At 38.4% G+C, this 15684-nt stretch overlaps 1 protein-coding gene across 2 annotated transcripts in view; it reads right to left on the bottom strand.

Moving 5' to 3' along the window:
• The window catches only part of nrp2a (neuropilin 2a), a 108072-nt gene that overhangs the window by 49457 nt on the left and 42931 nt on the right, over positions 1-15684 (bottom strand). For both annotated transcript variants that reach the window (XM_052126537.1, XM_052126538.1), the window contains exons 4-7: positions 10269-10499; positions 8641-8796; positions 7073-7242; positions 3079-3234 (exon numbers count right to left, since the gene is read on the bottom strand). In XM_052126537.1, coding sequence (XP_051982497.1) covers positions 3079-3234; positions 7073-7242; positions 8641-8796; positions 10269-10499 — 713 coding nt within the window. The remainder of the gene's footprint in view (positions 1-3078; positions 3235-7072; positions 7243-8640; positions 8797-10268; positions 10500-15684) is intronic.

The following is a 15684-nucleotide window of genomic DNA, read 5'->3' as shown; positions in this document are numbered from 1 at the left end:
GCGTGTATGTGTGTTTGTGTGAGAGAATGAACACTCAAGTGCTCACTACTGAACAATACCTCCGCTGGCATCCCTTGAGCTTTCTGTCAATGGAGGGAAAAAATGACAAGATGCCCCCTCTTAATCCCAACTCACTCTCATTTCTTCCTGTATCTCTGTGTCTCTTATTCCATCTTTTCATCCCTCACAGTTTTCACTTCAATGTCACTGGCACCAAACACACATGCTAAATGACTTTATATAGTATTTGAATTTCTCCTCTAGCAATTGTAACCTCCCTATGAGAAACCCCCCAAAAAACGGTTTGAGACCAGAATAACATCCTGAGATCTAATCACAGTCTGGTCGACAGGTCAATACTACGAATCCAGCTTTTATGTCCAAGTAATTCCCAGGCAGTGTACTAATCTTTTAATCAAAAGCAGATCCATTAAAAAGACAAGCAAAAGGTTAATCCAGGACTTATATTACACGGCATCCCTGGCGTAACGTACAGTTAAAATGCATAAGCATCTTTGCATTTTCATAAGCATAATTTTCATAAGCATCTTTCATGATTAAACTATAGCCAACACAGTTATAGTAGGATTAGTTGTCACAAAACGATAAAGACAAACTTTCAATTGGGAAAAGGCATCAAAACAAATGGAGATGTCATTGGGCAGATGTGGTATATTAAGTGCTGACGGTTGATTGATGCGTTAATTACTAGCTGCATTAATGCTGGCCAAACAAAACCATTTCTGTCGAGTTTGCTCAGTGGTGTCCTCATCATAATTTGTCTTTGGCACAAAAATCTTCACTGCCCATTTTGATGGAGTAGCTAAAGGTTGTCCAAAGCTCCATGATTGCATTTGTGAAATTCCTACTTTCGACGAAAACACATTTTGTACTGATCTTGATATAAATAATTTAAAACAGTCTCCATTGGTCGTCAATGACAACATGCTCTCTTAACTGGGTCAAAATCAAATCATTTTGACATGAAAGCATCAATAAGAAATGAAAATCTGAATCTTTTAAATATCTCAATTATTTCTCCTAGATGGCATATATAGTTATTATATTCTAGTGTTGTCTGTTGATTAAAATATTTAATAATATCGCGATTAATCACATATTTTGAAAGTGCTGAAATGTTATTCTATACATACTTCTTCCTGTCAAAATGCTTTTTTTGTTAGTTTTTTTATGTAAAAATATTGTTTCATTAACATTAAGCATTCAACTGTATAAAGACAGAAATGCACTAAAATAGCACCAATTCAAGCAACAAACTTTTCCCAAAGTTTAAGTAGGAGGTTGACTAATTGAAAGAACTAGTCTCCCCATAGGTTGCGTATTTATTGCAATGGGAATTAAATTTCTTAAATCCATTTACTCCACAATATTAATCGTGTCTATCCACTTTGCTACAGCAATCGTGAAGCTGCATTTTCATGATTCACTCCACTTTGCTACAGCAATCGTGAAGCTGCATTTCACGATCATGATTCACTCTGCTTTGAACTCCATATGAAAAGTGCTTGCTGAGAATCTCTTGTTTTGCTTTTCGCGCTGGGACTATGACACTTCATCCAGATTGTCCTGTGAAATGGAAGTTCAATTCGATGCCGGGGAAATGCTGATGCTTAACTCCAACGTGTCATCCAACCAGTGTGCAGAACTCACTCGGAGATGTATAAAATGTCAAAATCGAATGTCAAATTGGTAAATGTGTTAATCACGTTAAATAAAAATTCATGCATTAAACATGTTAAATTAATCACATGCATTAATACATACATTTCGACAGCTCTTTCAGATACATATTTTATATTCTGATCATTTACGAATGCTCATCCACAAAAAACACAAACTGGCCTCTCCCACCCTGTGAGTATTTTCCTGGCCCAGGTGCGGGTGTGTGTGACCGGTCACGCAGGTGTGTTTACGGCAGGTAGCTTGCAGGCATTATGAATGGCCGAAGAGATAAGGGAGAAAAAATGGCTTCATTGTTCTTCACTGCCAGATAACCATCTCTCAACTTGTTCCCATGTCACTTTCTCTCATTTCAGACCAGCAAATCTCATCTGGTTGGGTTACTTTTTCCTGTAGATGCTAAACTGCCTTTTAAAGCAGCTTACACCATTGATGTGCATACTGACTGATAAAGTTTTAAATAGATAGAATAGATTCACAATTTTTGTGAATCTATTATCTAAAGATAGATTAGAAAGAGGGCTAAAATAGGTTTGTTTCTATTCTAATATGCAGCTACAACTGGTTTGTTTCACCAAACTGGTGGACTAGTTCCTCTTAGTAGATTGTTCGGGTATGCGTTTAGGTGACCTCTTCCGTAGGAAAGGAAAATCACAAATGCGATAACTTTGATATCTCAATAGATTCTTCTAGACAGCAATGAGCAAGGTCCCCACCCTTTTGACCAATGAATTTCCATTTATTTTCCAGACATTTGTAATGACTTCACAGACTTGTAGCCTGATTTGTGAACCATTTTGACTAAATCATTGAAAAGATGACACAATTTCAAAATTTCCTGATATTTCCAGATTTTTACATGACCGTCAGAACCCTCAATGAGATTAAATTGAGAGTACGAATTTTCTTCTGATTAAAAGACTCCACACTTAAAACTTAATCTGTATTTTTGTCTTATTTTCCAAGAAAAATGTCTAAAAATCCTTATAATAAGATACATTTAGAAGGTAAATTACATAAGCTATTAATTATTGTTTTCAGAGAGATCCAACTAAATATATTGACACGTCCACACTAAGTTTCGTTTGAAAAACGCTCCCCCAAATGGATAGATTTGAATAAGGCCTCTTTGCGTTGTTGTATATCAACCATGTTCTTATTTACCGTAAGTTTATGAGAAACCTCTGAGACAAAGTTCTCAATTAGATCTCAATTACATCTTCTAAACTCTAATAGAACAACCTCTGAGCTAATATATTGTTTCCCAATGGTTTTCTGTCATACAAATAATTTTAATACAGCTTTTCATAAGGTTTTAAGCTATTCATTATGGTTGGGTGGTACATGATACATATAAAAGTATTTCAGGGTCCTTGCCTTATGGTTTTTGCCGTGGCGGTAGATCATCCAGTCCTCTCCATTAGTGCTCACTTCCAGTTTGAAGGTGGTGATGTAGTAGGACTTCTGAGTCTCCTTGGAGATGGCTCCTTGTGTAGCGATCCCAGTCAGAACCTTAAGGAACTGAAGATCCACCTGGGAAAGAAGAATGATTGATGATGATGGGGATAGGGAGAGATAACAATGCCAGACTGATCGGACTAAATTTAGTTTCGACGACAGCGGATCAATGAGGATTTCTGAAATGAGTAATGTAGAGTTCCTCTGCAGTTTACAACATCAATTCATAAATCTATTTTGAACGTGTATTACAAAGACATGGAGGATAAGCTTCTGCCTAGTCATGCAATATCTGTAACCGGAGAAATACAGAGTGATATATAAAGTAATAAGCAACTTGAGACTGTGTGTTACAGTAATTTTACCATGGTAAAGTGGATGTTTCTTTTTGCTTTTATTTATTTAAGTTTTTTCTTTTTTATTGATCAGATAACCGCTCTGTACAATTGTGGTGAGAAGAATAGCCTCTCAGAATGCTGTTCTGAGATGCAGGTTGGCGCTGTTTTGGTGGCACGAGGGGGATCTACACAATATTAGGCAGGTGGTTTTAATGTTGTGGCTGATCTGTGTAAATTCAAGCTTTGTACTTTCACGTACTGTAAAAGTAAAGTGTTGAATTAAATGAAATGGTCACTGGTCTAATTAAAAATGCCTGACCTCTACACAAGGTGGCAAGGCACTTATCTGTCAAATATAAGACAAAAAAGGCTTCCAGGTGCATACACTATCATATCGAGAGATTGTAAGGCAGGTAAGTGGGGGAGATGAACTCTGAAATCAATAGTACTGGAGAAGGTTGCTAGCTACGGATTTCTCTGGACTGTCCTCATCCATCACAGAGCGGTTAGCATCACGGCAAACTTCCACACATCATCAGTCTGCACCAACACAACAAAAACAGTGCTCAGGCAGAGGGGTGTATGCTGACAGGCGAGATGAAGTGGTCCATTGAGGGTGTAGAACGTTCTTGAAATGTAGTGGTGTGTGAGAACACACCATATGTGTTTACCTTGTGTGTGTGTGAGAATTCCCATGGATTAAAGGGAACTGGACAACAAAGACCAAACGCTGTGTTCAATATGAGAGAAATGAAAACGAGTGTGTGAGGGATAGAGATGCCGTGCTGTCTTAAGATCCTACAGTTTTTACTGTATTTTTTACAATTATTTTTAATGTTTTGTTGTCTAAACGATTGACACCCACATGCATAATAATACAACACTTGTTCATAAGACCATCCATAAGTAACGTGTTGCATTCACGTCAATGTGACAAATTACGTAAGTATGGCTTTACGAATGACGGTGGCCAAATTGATGCCCTACGCAGAGTGTAATAAGAACGTGAAGCAATCGTCTGTGTTCCGCAACTGACTTCAGGTCCTTGAATAAAGTATAACGTGCAAGTAAGGGCAGCTGGTGGACTTTCTGGTGTCCTCATAGAGTAAGATGGTGCCCCCCTATGGAGTTGGTGCCCTACGCAGGCTGCGTAGTATGCATGTAGGGAGCGGCGGTACTGCGAATGATTTACAGAGAAATTCGTTTTTCACCGAAACTCTGTGTTACATAAATAACCCATTGATCACACTGTACTTCCATCACATCCATGTTTGCAGCAAATTAAAGCTGAAGTGTGTAATTACTGTGCCACATTTGGTAACAAACGGAATTTAAATCAGTTTATTTGAGCAGCCCAACATGTCCAAACTTTTGGCTCAACCAAACACATGAGTTTTGTTATTGACATTTTTTTAAGTCATTATTTTTGCAACTCTGTTTTATGCCGCTTAGGCATGTAGAAATTACACACTTCGCCTTTAAATACTTTGTATAGTACAGGGTTCGTGCATCTTTTTAAGTGTGAAATTCAAGCACTTTTCAAGCATTTTCAAGGTACATTATTCATCTTTTTCAAGCACCTCGAAGCTTTAAATATTATCCAATTCTAAATGTTAATTGACAAAAATGCAATGATAAAAAGTATCCTCAGTGATTTCAAACATTGCCCAATCTATTAAAACTAAACTTTCAAGAATTCCTTTAAACCGGGTAAGACTGGAATCCTTCATATGATTACAACCAAAGTCTTGCATTAACACATAGAAAACAGTAGGCAACATGCTGTGAATTACCATGGGGGAAAACAGTCCTGGATACTGTAGCTACATATTAATTATCATGAAAATTAAAAGACATAATTCAAAATAGATTTGGCTATTTTTTTTAAGTGTGTGTGTGTGTGTGTATCTTTGTGTGTGTGCGTGTGTGTGTGTGTGTGTGTGTTCGTTTCACTTCAAATTAAAGCAAAAATTCTACAACTGATATTTTGTCCACAGCTAATTGAATAAAGGCTAAATGAAGACTGCTTTGAAAAATACAAGCTATTCAGTGACAAGATATGAGCTGCATGTGGAATCTGACCACTAAACATGCACATCTGCAACAGAATGGGATGGGATTGTTTTCCCCCAAACCGGTATAAGATTGGACTCCAAATATCAGAACGATTTGAGGAAGAGTATGTTCTGACAGCTAAAATATGTAAAGGATATTTGTACAGCCAGGCTGGGGCACCCATTCAACAAGGCCTTTGAACAAGTATCACTACTCATCAAACAGGGCAAGTTTAGAATAAGCAAGTCAAATTGGACAAACGGCATTTGTCCAATTATACCCTGAATCCTCTTTTTATTTGAATGCCCAATTCCCACTCCTTACTAGGTCCTCATGGTGGCTCAGTTGCCTCCATTTCTGAAACCGTCAATCCGCGCATCTTATCACATGGCTAGTTGTGCATGACACCGTGGAGACTCACAGCATGTGGAGACTCATGCTACTCTCCGTGATCCACGCACAATTTACCACATGCCCCATTGAGAGCTAGAACCACTAATGGCAACCACGAAGGAGTTACCCCATGTGACTCTACCATCCCTAGCAACCGGGCAAATTTGGTTGCTTGGTAGACCCGACTCACTCAGCACACCTCAAGTCTTTTTTTAACGGTAAACTGAAGACATTTGTATTTCTTGCTTAGTTTTTTTTAAATAAGCTCCTCATTTAGGCTACAATGTGGTGAAAAGCCACAACTTATTCTGCGCCCCAGTGTCACGTTATTATAAGAATACTTTGAATATTATAAGTAGCGCTTTGCATTCTCAGTGCACGTTATAAGAAAAACGCACCGTGCACTGATAGCACACCCAACTCAGAACACTACAGAGATGGATGGAGTTTGTTTGGGCCGTTCGCTGTTTGCAAGAGACAGTGGCTATGCTTAGATCATCTTAATCCAGACTATAAGTACATTTCTTTAATGAAATTGCAGCCTTTTGGGGGTTTAATAAATTGCACAGGACATATCGTAATTCCGATTTTATATTTATTAACTCAGTCCTACATTTGACTTATTTAATATACGAAGAATTTCTGCCCTACTTTTTAGTATTCATGCGTTATTACATATTGATTGCAAATTATCCCAAAGTAAATTCAAGTTTTAACAGAATATTTGGTTTAATGCTGATAAATGCAAACGTCCATTGACATAATGATTTATTTTATTTTTTTGCACACTTAGATGTATGATTTATTTTTTGTGATCGATCCTCCACATAGTGATATTTTATTTCTTCTCTTCCAGTCAGTTGTCATTGAAACGGCACTCCGGCAAGATGCGGACTGGTGCACGAGAAACATATAACATAAAGGCTGTATAATATCTATTTCAAATTCAAAATAACTTTAGATCGTTTATAAAAGTCAACAACCTATGGAAAAAATCAAGCATTTTCAAGAAGCATATTCAAAATTCATGCATATATCCAACCTTTCAAGACTGATCGAACAGTGATAGTAACAATAGAGAAAAACACAAATGTAAAATGCACTAGTGTGTATTTTAAGGGGCTCACCTGTATGTACTCTTTGTTGCTGTCCTCACTGGGTGTCCAGGCGTTGTCCACGTTGTTCAGACGTGCCTGACGGGGCTGCCAGCGGCCATCATAAAATGAAGTGGAGGCCGAAATTTGATCATCTGAGATTTTACCAGACTCCATTCCAAACGCATTGCTACAATGAAATGCTGCAAGAGAATACAATAGATATTAATTCAAGCTAAATACATTCAAAGACAACATTAAATGGATCAAATTGACTTTGTTTTCAAAATATTTCATCATTATTTGCTACATAAACTTTCTTAATCTCTGAAATGACTATTATATTAAAGGAATATTCCAGATATAATCCAAGTTAAGATTAATCGACAGTTTTGGTGGCATAATATTGATCACCACAAAAATTCATTTCAATTTGTCCCTCCATTTCTTTAAAAAAGCACATATCTGGTGGGGCCTGGGTGGCTCAGTGGTAAAGATGCTGGCCTGGAGTTCGCTAGTTCGAATCCCATGGCATGCTGAGTGATTCCAGCCAGGTCTCCTATGCAAACAAATAGGCCCGGTTGCTAGGGAGGGTAGAGTCACATGGGGTAACCTCCTCGTGATCGCTATAATGTGGTTTGTTCTCGGTGGGGCACGTGGTGAGTTGAGCGTGGATGCCGTGGTGGCTGGCGTGAAGCCTCCACACACGCTACGTCTCTTGACGAACCACGTGATAAGATGTGCGGGTTGATGCTCTCAGACGTCGAGGCAGCTCCGCGTCTTCTCGTCATCCGCCACCCCGATTGAGGCGAATCACTACACGACCACGAGGACTTCAAAAGCACATTGGGAATTGGGCATTCCAAATTGGGAGAAAAAGGGGAGTAAATCCCCCCCAAAAAAACAAATATGGATTACAGTGAGACAATTATGTAACAGGCCCTGATCGCCCTGCTCCGAACGGGACTCTAGCGTCAGTTGCTAGTGCACCTCTTGAGGTCAGGAGAGTGAGGTTTACACACTGCACAGCTATCTAACAGCTGGCTACCGTTACTCTTACAATGAAAGTGAATGGGGCCAATCCATTAACATGACTTTAGTGTGATAAAATTGCTTACAACATTTTCTGTGTAAAGTTATAGCCAATTTTGCAACTTCTTTGTCATGATGATGTAATGTCAACACACACTAAAACCCTAAAAGGACTGTAAAATTATGATTTAAACAACTTTACAGACCAAGTTTTACAGACCCCATTCGCTTACATTGGTAGTGCCTCACTGTAACCTCAATTTAGCTTTTTTTTAAGAAAAGGAGGGACGAGCCTAAATAATTTATTTGTGGTAACCAACATTATGCCACAAATGCTTTAGATTTAGCTTTACTTGTATTGAACCCGGAATATTCCTTTAACCAATAACTGTATTTCATGACATATATTATCAAATCAAATCCCAATGGACAAAACAATCCCCACCCAAAATTATTTCCAACTGAATTTTCTGCTTTACTCAGAAATATGTGATGTTATGGAAGTTAAATGCATTGTGAATGCTGTTTTATGCCTTAAAAAACAAACAAAAAACTAAATGTATACTTACTGTCACTAACTTCCTTGTGAGTCATGTTGTAGCGGGCAGAGAAACCATCTTTAGCCACAGCCATATCAGTGTGGAAGGAAAGTGACAGAAGACCCATTGAAGACTGGATCTCTGGAGGAATCTTCGTCCCACAGTATCGTCCAATCAGGGGTCCCACTGAATACATGCGAGGAAAAAAAAGATATGTAGAAAAGTAATTTGTATAACTGATTTGATCTGACCCTATATCAGTTTGAGAGGCCATTACCCTTCCTAAGTGTTTAGTGGATCTGTTGAGGCATAGCGTGCCTCAAATTCCTTCAGCTTTTTGGATTCTGAGCTATCCGCACAGTTTTCCTCTTTACTTATTCCTGATTTACTGTCCTTCTCTTTTGCCCCATGATCCCTGGATGTCAGCATGACAAGAGTCAAGAACACATGCGATCTAAATGGTCCCTTAGTGTGCAAGTGGTTGAGATGTTCCAAACATCTTCTGAAGACTATCTGTGAGGCTATGAGCCACAACCATAGAATATAAATATCACAAAGGGGAGCTTTTTAATATATCAATTGTTACTCCTAGACAGCATTGAGAATAATTGGAGAGCAAATGGGAACTTTTACGTCTCCTGCTTCTCTGATTCCTGTCCTGAGAAAAAGACCGAAGTAATCTCAAGAGCTTTACTTCCTCTAGAGCTTCTGAGGAGATCTCAACATGTCTCACAGACTGTGCTCAGAATAGTTTAAATATCAAATGGAAACCTTGAAAGCACTGTCAATCACAATGGATAAAAGCATCTTCCAAATGCATCCATACAATGAATGTTAATGGTGGCCAGAACTTTGAAAGTCCAAAAAGCACATATTCTCTCATAAAGCACATATTCTCTCACCCTCATGCCATCCCAGATGTGCATGACTTTCTTTCTTCTGCTGTACACCAATGAAGATTTTTAGAAGAATATCTCAGCTCTGTAGGCCCGTACAATGCAAGTCAACAGGGTCTATAACGTTGATGTTCAAAAAGCACATAAAGGCAGCATAAAAGTAATCCATATGACTCCAATGGTTTAATCCATGTCTTCAGAAGAATTATGATAGGTGTGTGTGAGAAACAGAAACAGATTTTTAATATTTTTTATTTTATTAAATGTTTTTACATATATGTTTAACTTTTTCTCACCCACACCTATCATATCTCTTCTGAAGACATGGATTAAACCATTGGAGTTCTATGAAATACTTTATGCTCCCTTTATATGCTTTTTGAACATCAAAATTATAAACCTTAAAAGGATAGTTTACCCTAAAAATGTATTCTCTCATCATTTAACCACGTTCTTTCTTGGAACCCAAAAGGAGATGTTAAGGAGCATATATGCATCAGTCACCATTCACTTTCATTGCATATTTTTCCATACAGTAAACATGAATGGTGACTAAGGCTGGTGAATATTCTGCCTAACATCTCCTTCCACTAAAGTATTAAAGCCATATAGGTTTTGAGCAAGATGCTGTGTAAATGATGACACAATTGTCATTTTTGGGTGAACCAAGTGAATGAACCATTCCTGCATAATATGTAATCAACACGTGCATGCCTCATAGCCATAGACTGTACATATTTCAATTCCAATAATTATTCTCACCTTGTGGTAAGCCATCCCACACATCCAGCCAATCGTACTTGCATTCTCCCTCCCCCATCAGCAGAGGGTCATTTTCCAGGTCAAAGGTCTGGAAGGTGAGCGTGACCTCCGTCTGAGGTGGAGCAATGATGATAAAGGAGCACTCCAGGTTGTGAGGGTACTTGTCAGGGAAACCAGGAGATTCAATAACCCCGGTTGAAGAGCTGAAATTACGGAAACAGTGCTCGGCACCTGCAGAACAAATAAAGAACAGCAAAAAAGAATACATGGATTGAGATAAGTTGCCTTACAACAAATATGTTTAGGAAACTCTACCAGGCAACTATTAATTAGTGGTGCTTTCCTAGGCAATCGTTACTATTCCTATTGCTCATACTTGCCCCGTACCATTTGCGCTATGGACATGAATGATCCCTGAAATTGTGTGGCTTGTTGAGCAGAGGTGTGTTTGCTTCTTAAAGCAAACTTCCAAAAAATAAAAATCACACAGATTTACAATAAAGTAGGGAGCCAAATCATATCGAGAGACCAAAATATCTTATAAGAGACTTGGGTGTTGGCTGTTTTGACACGGGCCACCTAGTAACCATCCAGAACACCTTAGCAACCACATATCAACGATTATCCTCAATTTTGAATCATTGAATACTTTTATATCCTAAATTTACTTTGTTAAAGAAAAACATTCACAGCAAGTGACATTTCTATAAGTAAGCAGCTCCTCAAAACTGCTCGTAAACCTTTCATCATTTTTCTGGCATATGTGTGTTCTCTTCTTCACGGCCGTGATGGTGCTGTATTCTGTGCATGTGTTTACCAGACACACTCGTGCTGAAGAATGTCATAAAACGAGAGCATGGTTACTGGTTTCTGGCCTCAGAGAGCTCTCACACGCCCCTCTTCTTTCTAATTCACATTATATTCTGCTGTTCAACCTCTCCACTCCTGCGCTCATAATGCCACCGTGCCTGACACACTGTCTGAATGCAGAACGGGAGAGAGGCTGCAAAACAATCGTATATACGAGGTGGGGAGGAGGCGGGAGGGGGCGAGAAAGATTAAACAAAACAAAGAAGACTTAGTGGGTGGCTGTAGATGCCCATAGCTTGTGAGATATATAAATTATGCATAATGCACACCTTATTAATATAAGCCGTCTATAGAAACTTTGCAATATGTCTGACAAATTATCCGATCTAAAAGCATGTATACAAGGTAATCCACAGTATAACAGTGTCGCGGTTTACATGTGCAAATTTGCGTCAATCAGAATTCCATTGTATTAAATTAAATGTTAAACTCTGAATGTACTGTTTATATGTACCCTAAACTCAGCAATCTGATGAAAATATACATTTACATGTGCATCTAGTGTATTCCAAACGTCACAAAAATCGCTTATAGCTTCTGCAATTTACATGAAATAAAAATTGACCCTATTTACTTTCTGAAATACACTTTCCTGGCCTTTATGTGAATGATTCAATGATACAGGTTATTCAAAGTAAACATATTAATGTAATAACTTGCTTCACCTCTAAAGTGACTTTCCTTTTCGACTAACGTTTTGGAGCAGAGTTAAGGCCGTTCAGACCAAACGTGTTCTGGCAATAAAATAAGATTACACTAATGAGCCAAAACGCCACCGTTGATTGGACTTGTTGGTCCAGCAGATCCCACAAATGTTCAATCGGATTAGGAGTATCAGGAGGAATTTGGAAGCCAGGGCAACACCTTGAACACTTCATCATGTGTTAAGTGTGCCAGGGTGCATTATCCTGCTGAAAAAGGCCACTGCCATCAAGGAATACCATTGCCATGAAGAGGTATACCTGGTCTGCAACCCTGTTTAGGTAGGTGGCACATGTAAAATTGAGATCCACGTGAATGCCTGGACTTAGGGTTTCCCAGCAGAACAGTGCTCAGAGCATCACTCTCCCTCCACCGGTTTGTCGTCTTCCCACAGTGCATCCTGTTGCCATCACTTCCCCAGGTAAACGGCACACACGTACACTGCTGTCTATGTGATGTAAAAGAAAATGGCACTCATCGGACCAGACGACCTTCTTCCACTGCTCCAAGTTCCAGTTCTGACACCGCATGCCCATTGTAGGCACTTTCGACATCGGACATTATGGGCACTCTGACCGATCTGTGGCTATGCAGCCCCATAGGCAGCAGGATGGGATGCGTTGTGTGTTGTAACACATTCCTCCATTAACCATCATTAAAATGTTCTGTGTCACAGTAGACCTTTTGTTGGTTCGGACCAGACGGGATATCCTTGATTGTCCACATGCATCGATGAGCCTTGGACGCCCAACACCTCTCACTGGTTTGTGGTTTGTCCCTGCTCGGGCCACTGTCGTAGGTACACACCACTGCTGACCAGGAGCACTCCACAAGCCTTGCTGTTTAAGAGGTGCTCTGATCCAGTTGTCTGGCCATAACAATTTGACCCTTATCAAAGTCACTCAGGTCTTTACTCCTCCCCATTTCTCCTGCATTCAACACGTTGACTACGAAAACGAATTCTTCGCTTGCCATCTAATCTACCCAGACCTTGATATGTGGCCTTGTTAGGAGATAATCAACGTTATTCACATCACCTGAGAGTGATCATAATATTTTGGCTCATCAGTGTATATGCAAAATATGCACAATGAAAATAACAGAACACAAATGTCTCGAGAAATGTTTTTAAAAGTTTAATTTCTTTTTAACTGTGCTTGAGTTTCAATAAGCTAGATGAAGCACAACAAAAATAACAAAATGCAGGTGTCTCAAGACATCTGCGTGAGATGCTAAAAAACAGCGAGAAGCTGTGCAACGGTCAAAGATGTCCGTCTAGTGCATATTTACATAAAAACCATGGAAAAACACAGCAGAAGGACCCAAAAATGCACACGGTGTGAACTCCCCCCTTAGTATACTCAATTACAGAGAGTGTGACTGAAGAGTGGAGAGCAAAAAAGTATGGCAACATCTCAAAAAGCTTTAAAAAATGTCTCGCATTGTAAAACATGCCTTCTACAATCAATATTTTTCTGTAAAAACCACGTGTAAATAACTTGTGGCTTCTTGTTTGCTTCTCGCACCAGTGATTCATCTACCAAATGCTGTTTCCTCCACTGCACCCTCCAAAATGTTCCTCTGTTAACCAGCCTGTGTGGATGGGAGCAAATTACCCAGAATTCCATAAAAAGAAGAGACAGGTTTTATTGGTAGTTATGGTGGCTGTCAAGAGGTCAGTGTTTCTACGTGTCTAATGAGGAGCAGCAGACCTAGGTGACTCCAGGCCAAATTAACAGCAGGTTCCAGCCTAATTCTGAATCACAACACAACATATACACATGAATGATGGCAGGTACTGGGGTAAATGTAGTGTTGGGTATAAATGCTCACTTGAGCACAGACTAAAACCTCATGAAGCCACACACACACACACACACACACACACACACACACACACACACACACACACACACACACACACACACACACACACAGGGGGAAAGCAACAATTTGCTGAAATGAAGTGTATGACAAACACACACACACGCACACCTACACCACAAGCCTTCCTGCTTTTCAAATGTTATCATCTGTCTCCCACACACATGATGTAAATATCACTGCTTTAGTTTGTGGAGAAAAGGTAACACCAGGCCTCCATTAAACAGAGCAAAAAAATCTATATAAAAAGAAACAGATAATTCACAGGAAAATCCCTTCAAACAGTTCTACAAAGCCTGAAAATGATGAAACGAAGAGCGTAGGGGAGAGTGGGGTAAGATTTGCCAGTTTTTACTTAAAGGTGAAGTGTGTATTTTTTAGATTTTAAATTTCTTTCTGCTATCCCAGTTTAATGTGAAAATGGCTCTGTGGCACGAACATTCATGTCAGCTTCTGTATCATCCAATGGTATTACCATGATACCATGTTCAAACACGTTGGTATTTACTATAGTATCACGTCCAAAAAGCCACGATATGATACCATGTCCAAAAAACAAAAACAAAACATGGGTGTTGCCATGGAACCATATCCAAAAAACTGTGGTATTGCCATAATACCATGTCCAAGAAACATGGTATTACCATGGTAGCATGTCCAAAAATGATGTTATTACAGTAAGATGGTGGCATCATGGTACTTTGGCTAAACAGGCTACCATAGTACTGTATGATTATTTATATTGTAAATTTTATATTATAATTGTATATTAGATACAATTGTATCTGAATACAGTTTCTTCGAAGTACTTTGTGATATTAAGATTCCCATCATGTGTAAAACAACCAAGGCATTACCATGATATCATGTCCAAAAAAACACATGGAATTACCTTGGTATCAAGTAAAGAAAGTCATTGTATTACCATGGTACCAAGTAAAAAAACATGGTATTACCATGGTATCAAGTAAAAAAAGTAATGGTATTATCATTGTCCCAAGTCAAAAACATGGTATTCTCATGGTCCCAAGTCAAAAACATGCAATTACCATAGTACCATGTCAAAGCCACGGTATTACTATGGTACCAAGTGAAAAGCCATGGTTGTACCAAGGGTTGGGAGGGTTACTTTTGAAAAGTATTCCACTACAGATTACAGAATTCATGCTGTAATATGTCATTTGTAACGTATTCCATTAGATTACTCAAGGTCAGTAACGTATTCTAAATACATTGGATTACTTCTTCAGCACTGGTAGATTTTTTTCACTTGTTTTGACTATAAAAACTCTGCCAGTACAGTGAGACAAAATACACATGTTAAAAATATTCTCTGAAAAAAACAAAATATCGTATGCAGTGTTGTTTTAATAACAAGATAAATCAAATTAATATTGTTTTAAGGAATTTTTATATTTTTACTGGACAACAATAAAAAAATTATTTTCAAGAATACGATTTTTGCCCTAAAATATCAAAGGTCGTACTAGAAAAAAAGAAATTATGATGAATTATAAAATGCAAAGTAATCTCTTCAGTAATCAAAATACTTTTTGAATGTAACTGTATTCTAAATACCAATGATTTAAATTGTAACTGTAGTGGAATACAGTTACTTATATTTTGTATTTTAAATACGTATTCCTGTTACATGTATTCCGTTACTCCCCAAACCTGAAAATACCATAGTAAGATGTCAAAAACATGGTATTACCATGATACCGTATAGAAATGCAATGGTATTACCATGCTACCAAGTCAAAAAACATGGTAATACAGTAGTAAAATTAAAAAACATGGTATTACCATGGACTGAATAGAAAAGCCATGATATTACCATGGTACCAAATCAAAAAGTCATGGTATTTCTATGGTACCAAGTAAAAAGAAACATGCATTTTGGACACTGATAATTATACCATGCAGTCGCTTAGAGTACCATAAATAACATTATATAGGA

Source organism: Xyrauchen texanus, chromosome 5, assembly GCF_025860055.1.
Source record: "Xyrauchen texanus isolate HMW12.3.18 chromosome 5, RBS_HiC_50CHRs, whole genome shotgun sequence".
Classification (NCBI taxonomy): Eukaryota; Metazoa; Chordata; class Actinopteri; order Cypriniformes; family Catostomidae; genus Xyrauchen; species Xyrauchen texanus.
The sequence above is the reverse complement of the archived record's forward strand: the minus strand, read 5'-3'. Positions and strand labels throughout refer to the sequence as shown.